General features: G+C 40.7%; 1 protein-coding gene across 1 annotated transcript in view; it reads right to left on the bottom strand.

Moving 5' to 3' along the window:
- Nucleotides 1-1,149: 1,149 nt before the first annotated feature.
- Nucleotides 1,150-7,123, bottom strand: part of LOC141552688 (CD99 antigen-like protein 2) — an 89,090-nt gene continuing 83,116 nt past the window's right edge. Inside the window, 1 exon segment of the mRNA XM_074284727.1 lies at nt 1,150-1,213. Coding sequence (XP_074140828.1) covers nt 1,150-1,213 — 64 coding nt within the window.

The raw sequence follows: 7,123 nt of genomic DNA, 5'->3' as shown, positions 1-7,123 counted from the left end.
CTTGTCTTCAATAAACAGCTACTGTCTGAGGCAGAGTTTTGAATTTAGGATTCATTGAATTTATTCTTGATTCTAGATCTAGCACTTTTACCCATTGTGAAACCTGGAATATTAGCTTACCCTAAGAAACAATAAAATACGGACAATTAAGAATTTAGGAAAATCTGTGAATAGAGCGAAAAAAGCAGAACCAAAGACTCAGATGCAAGCACCGTAATCATGAAGCAGAAAATGCACTGAAAGACATTCAAGTCCACTCCTGATTCCGGAGGGCTCATGATAAAATCCATTCCTGGCTCTTAGCGGAGAGGATGTGCTCTGGGGGCCGAAGTCTAGATGTGCTTTCAAATATGGTTGGTATTTTGCATAACTATTTTTCTTTGTTACGAAAGAATGTTTTGCATCAGAGATGGATATTAGGAGTGACAACGATGTAATCAAAACCCCCCACTAATTTAAAAAAAATAAAATGAGTGCTCTTATAATTATTTTGGCTTGTCTTCTCATTTCCTCTTCCAGTTCCCTTCCTTGCCATAGTTTTTTATTGATGCTTTTTTTAAACCTCCCTCAAGAAAGCACAATTATTTTATGCAGTATTATTAAGCATTTTTCTCTTAATACCCAGGGATGTCTCTAGCTGGGAGGGATGGGGTGAGAGTTCTGAATATTCAGAGCCCTTCTAGAAAAAGGAGTTTGGTCTTTCTGTCTTAGAAAATCTTGCATGTCTTTTCATAAAGAACTTTCTTCTCACAGTAAAAAATAAATAAATAAAACAATCAAAACAAAATAAAAACTCGAAGTATTACCCTCTTGGGAGGAGGGAGAAGTGTTCTCGGTGTACTTGGCACAAATGGCTTGGAATCAGACTAGCTTGGTGAAAAGACCAGCTTGGGGCACCCAGTCATTGGAAGTAAGCGCTTATGTGTAAATTTATATAATCACTTTACTGAAAGGTACTTAACTGGGGGTAATATTCATCTTCCACTAAGGAAGCAGCAGGAAACAGAGTGGTCAAATAGCCAGGACAAAAAGCCCTTTGGGGACCAGTTCCTGTTGCCCAGATTTTCGAGTGCTTAACATACAGGACTGGTTGGCCCTTCCAGAGCTGCTGTGGAGCAGGTGGGTGGCTTTGAGCATTGTCCTGCCTACTCACAGCTCCCCCAGCCCCTCGGAAGGAGGCAAGAGCTGCTGTTGGGCAGGGCCCTCCACGGGACTACAGTTAAGAGGCGATCATTAAGAGGGGCCAGGATACCACTTTTCTTTCTGCTGCCCCCACATCAACTCCCCTTTTCTTCCTAGATTAGAGCAATTTACCAGCCAGTACTGTACCATGTTCCTAGCCTCCTTCTTTACATAAATTCTGTCCAGAATTAAGCGGGGTGGTGGCGATGTATTTTTTTTTTTTATGTAAATGCAGCTTGTGGCTGGATGGAGTTCTTGTAGCCTGTGACTATGGGACACAGAGCTCTTTGCCCAGATTATGAGGGAATAGATTTTTGGGGGAAAGGCAATAAGAGAGAGACTATCTTTTGCCAATACCTACACCCTTATCTGTCTATCTAATTCAGGCTCAGGGAGCAGGAAATAGGAGTTAGCAGGAATCTCTGAAATCAGGGATTGATTTACTGTACAGAATCAGAATCACTGTGTCTTCTGGCAAGGCCAGATTATACAACATGGGAGTGGAGATATCTTCTCCTCATTCTCCCTGACCTTTACCCTGGCGTTGAGAATTGGACCTGGGGTCTCTGTTCTGTGGTATTTGTCCTTGTAGTTTTAGATGCCAGACCTGGGGCCCAAGCTTTAGTGACCTTGGAGGCAGGATTACTGGTGGGATGTTATAGCCAATTAGCCTGGCAGGGATGCCCTCTGAAGCCACAGTGCCTGGGACTGGAGCCCAAGGCTGGCTTTGGCTTTGGAACTGGGACTGTGCTCCATAGGAACTGAGCCAGCTATGAACCCAATCTCTCCCTTTGCTCTAGGGAGGGGAAGGAGGTTAAGTTCATAGTTTAGCTCAGTTCCTATGGAGCACACAGTCCCAGTCCATTGCCCTTGGAGGGGCTTATATCCCTGGCACCCTGATTTTTTAGGCTTTCCTGCCAGGGTAGCTGGCTGCAATATCTCTAAAATCTCTTCCAGCTCCATCCTGCTGTCATGATAGAGTTGGAAGGGACTTGAGAGATCAGCTAGTTGTCATTAATTTATTTTCCAGCCCAACATTCAGGAAAAATGGTTTAGCATAGAATGTTTTTGGTTATTTGGTTTATGAGGATAGCAGGGCAAAATATTTGAAATTGGAACTGCCCCAGAAAGCTGAGGAATTCTGCTCACCACAGAACTCTTTTCATTTTCTATAAGGAAGCTGAGACCCAATAGTGGTGATGATTTATTGAAGGTCACCCAGTAAGATAGTAAACTTGAGCTCAGCTTTCCCAACTCTACTATTCTTTCTCTATTGCCATATATAGGGATACTCATCACTCTGGAGTAGCATCAAATTGGGGATGGAATACAAGATGGGGAATATTGGTTTAATTCAAATGCTGAAATATTGATAATAATAATAACATATATATATACATATATATACAGCACTTTAAGGTTTACTTTACATAGACATTTTCTTATTTAATCCTCACAAATATCTCTATGTGGTAGGCATTTCAGGTAGATGGGAAAACTGAGACATAGAGAGGTTAAATAACTTATTTATGACCACACAGTATGTGTTAAAGGAAGGGATTTTTTTTCACCAGTTTTCCCGATTCCAAGTCCAGCACTCTGTCAATTAGATTCACAGTGCTTCTGATACATTGGAAATTCTGATGGATTAGGAATCAATCCAGTGCTATTTTTGGTTCTAGGTAGGGGGGTTCAAAAGGAAGATAAAGTTAAGGCTCTGTGTCTGAGAAGCAGGAGATTAAATACACTCAAAGAAAAATTGTGGAGCAATAAAAAGCAGAATATAGTCAAGCACCAGGTTATGAAGGATTGGGTTATAAGTGCTTCAGAAATTCAGGGAAGGGAGAGATAAATATGAACTGAAGAAGAAGCTTAATTCAGGGGAAGAAGCACTGCTTCTGGGGTCAAACCTTGCCACCAAGTCTCAGTCCTTCTTATCCTGGTAGATCCCTTTTCCCAATGGAAAGAGTAGCAGCCCCCTTTCATGTGTTATTTTGCCTATTCAAATATAAGCTACTCAAGGGGAATTAGCTTTTATTTTGCTCATGGTTGTATATTGAGTGCCTGGTACATGATATGTACTTAATAAATGCTTGTTGAATTGACTTAACTTGGATTCAAATTCTTCTCTCCTGTACTCTTCACTGCGCCCTGGTCAACTTACTTATGTATACCTTTCCCTCTTTGGGTCTGATTTTCTTCCTTGTAAAATAAAAGGAATGAACTTGAAGACCTCCAACTTTAAATCCTAGGATGTTATAGGATCAGGAAAATGAGAAAATCAATAGCTCTCCAACTTTGGTTTATTCATAGGCCTTTGGGCTGGTGTTCTCTGAACTGCTTTAAAGCAGAGTCCATTGATAGGAAGAACAGAAAGAACAGAAATTGAGACCTCCTAGCAGAGTAACATGGCTCTGGGGAGTCTGGTACTTGAGTGGTTTTCCTTCTATATTTGTGCTTGTACTTATGTTTCCTTATGTTGTTGCATCCTCAGGAAAAGCCTTGGGCACTGGGCCTTCTGTGAGCTGTTCAAGATCTTAGCCCAAAGAGCAGGGCAGTGATGACTCTGTCATGAGATCAGATACAACCGATACATCCACTTTCTATGATTTTCACTATTATCCAGGGCAGGTCTGTGTGGAAAATTACAATTGCAGTAAAAATAGAGATCACATCAACTGTGTGTGTGTGTGTGTGTGTGTGTGTGTGTGTGTGTGTATGTGAAAGAGAGAGAGAGAGAGAGAGAGAGAGAGAGAGAGACAGACAGACAGAGAGACAGACAGACAGACAGAGAGACAGACAGACAGAGAGACAGACAGAGACAGAAAGAGTGAAAGAGAGATAGGGAGGGAGGGAGGGAAAAAGAGAGGAAGGGAGACAGAGGCAGAGACAGAGATGAAGCTTGAGTTCTACATAGTATAAAAAGAATGTATCACTTTGACATTGGTCACAAACTGGAGAACTTACAAACTAAGAAAAGAAAAAATGTAAAATCCACTATATTTGGAAAGATAGAAATTATCAGAACATTGCTTTTTTTCCTATACAACCATCCTCAACAACTTCAGCATCCTGATTGCTCCTCTATTAGTCATCTCCTAGAGTAGTCACACATGGACCACATTCCCTGGAACTGCTTCACTTATAATATCCCAAACTCAGAGGCGCCCCTTCTTTGACCATGAGCTCCTTTTCTTTCACCCCCTCACTGTTTCACACCTAATAATACTGCTCTTCTCCTGCAGGGTGCTCCCCTGTCTCTTCATTTTTCTCTCTCAATCCATGGGCTCTCTCTCACTTTTACTTGTTTCTCTGTATAGCCTGGATTTTATAGTCAGCTCTTTCAAAGATGCTCTAATACCCTAGATTCCCCTATTTACCTCTCCCCCTACGACCAAGAATTCCTATTCTCTCCTTGGGTCCTCCTTCAAAAAGACTTTTCCCTTAATTTTTTAAACTTCTTCTTTAATTTACACAGAAGAAGGAAAGAAGAGGGCCAGGCTGATTGACTCTATTCATAGCCTTATATTTTATTCATATAGTCATTATATTCATAAAGAGAGGTAAGGACAATGGTTGTGTGGCCATGGTCACTCCTCTCTGCTTTTCTGGGCCCCAGTTTTCTCATCTGTAAAATAAGAGGGTTAGACTAAAGTATGTCTAATGTCTCTTTTAGTTGTAACCGCCTGTGAATCTATGCTTGAAAGGTGACTTCTCCAGCTCCAGGGGAGGAAGGGAAGAAGGGGAATCTCCCATGAGTGTGCCCCAGACAATATTAAATGGGGTTTCAAGAAAGAAAATTAGAGGGCTTAAATTTTTTTTTAAAATTAAAACCTAGCTCAGAAGAGCTGAGGATACCCAGCATCCTAGGGATGAGGAAAGGATCTCAGTGGCAGTAAAGACAGAGAGATCAAGTCAACTATTATGGGATTTGATCCTTTGTGTGTGTGTGTGTGTGTGTGTGTGTGTGTGTGTGTGTGTGTGTGTGTATGAGAGAGAGACAGAGACAGAGACAAGAGAGACAGACAGAAACACACACACACACAGAGAAAGTTTAAGCTCTTCACGGCATGAGGAAAATGTCAATTTTGACATTGCTCATAGAAACTGGAGAACTGACAAACTGAGAAAAGAGAAAAATGCAAAATCTGTTTGTTTGAAAAGATTACAAATTAATAAATATTTGTGAATCACGTACTAGTCGTTCTGAGTGAGAAAGAAGAAATATAAACGAGGGTCACTGCCCTGAAGAAATTTATGGTCTAATTAGAGATTCAGAACAGAACAGAACAGAACATCCCCAGAACCAGAAGTTATGTTAGAGATCATCTAATCTCTAGGCAACTATCTGGGGGGAGTGAATAGAGTGCCAGGCCTGAAGTCAGAGTTCAAATCTAGCCTCAGACACTTCCTAATTGTGTAAACCTAAGCAAGTTACTTAAGCTCTGTTTACCCCAATTTCCTCATCTGTGAAATGGGATTAATCATAGTTCCTATCTTCTAGAGTGATTGTGAAGATCAAATGAGATATTTATAAGGTGCTTATCCGTGCCTGACACTTTGTTAAGTGCCATATAAATGTTAGCTATAATAATAATTATTATTGTCTAATCTTTACATTTTACAAAGAAAGAAACTGAGGTAGAGAATAAATAGTATAGTGACTAACTCCTGGTTAGTGAATTACTGGCAGACTAAGAATTAGAACTCTTGAATTTCTTGACTCCTCTGCCTCAGTTCTTAAATAATATGTGACAAGTCAGATGACTCTGCATGTATCTTTCTCAATTATAGCACCATACTGTCCATTTCTGCTTAGATTTTAGAGTTTGTTGCTCATACAGTTTGACTATCTGCTTACCACCAGAAATAAAGGAAGAGTTATTTATGATGTTTGCTTTATTTAATTAAAGACCTCTCATTTTCCACCTATTTGCTTGGGAGGAAGCATTAGGACAGAAAGTAGCAGGAGCTTCACCAGGATCCCATTCCAAAGTAGCTGTGGAGTTGGCAGACAGAAATAACCCTCTCTACTCTGTGTCCTATTCTTTCATTTGCTCCTCTTAAGCTTTGCCCAACAAATAACCTCCTACTAATAACAACCAGTCAGTCAATCAGCCCATCAGTCTGTGTTTTTTGAGGAGCTGTTCTGTAGGCTTGTAGTGGAAATAATGAAATGCAAGGAGACAAGTATCCAATCTGCAAAGATGACTGATAATTCAAATGCAAAAAGAATTGAACCAGACCCCAAGAATCAGAGAAATTCAGAAAAGGTCAAGATTCCTGTGGGCTGGGATTGGAAGGATTTTTTTGGACCTTAAAGGATACTTGGAATCCAAATAATCAGACATGAGTAGAGAGGGCATTCCAGCTAGATTCCACAAACTTAAAAAAAAGTCCTAATTGGCATGCAAATGACATCTTTGGAGCTGGTGAATAGCAGCAGCTCACTTTGGCCTGGTCCTTGTTGGGGGTGGTCCTTTGTTATTGAAGAAGACCAATGACAGCATGAAGGTAATATCTTGACTTGCATGTGAGATAGATTTAAGCAAGACAGCTACACAAGGTCAAGGTCATCAGTCACTCTCTCCTACAGTCACTGAAATTCAGTGGCAAGACAAAAGTCAAATTGACTGGCAGTGGCCTGGGATGCAGTGGGTAACTTTTGGACTTTCTAAATTAAGGTCTTTCTTGGTTCTTGCTCTATCTGATACAATACCATTCCATTGAATAAAGGCTGGGTAAGAACTGAGTGGCCCAATTTTACCATCACAAAAATATCAATCTGGAAGGAAAAGACCCTCAGAGTTTCTGGCCAGAACAGAAAACAAATGCTACTTAAAATCTATCTAAGCCATCAAAACTTAAGCAATGAGCCACAGAGGATTGGGATGACTTGCCTTGTATGGGCTGATGCAGATTGTATGTGAAGGGAGGGCTG

Source organism: Sminthopsis crassicaudata, chromosome 2 (assembly GCF_048593235.1).
Source record: "Sminthopsis crassicaudata isolate SCR6 chromosome 2, ASM4859323v1, whole genome shotgun sequence".
Taxonomy (NCBI): domain Eukaryota; kingdom Metazoa; phylum Chordata; class Mammalia; order Dasyuromorphia; family Dasyuridae; genus Sminthopsis; species Sminthopsis crassicaudata.
Note: the sequence above shows the minus strand (reverse complement) of the source record. Positions and strands in the feature narration are given on the sequence as shown.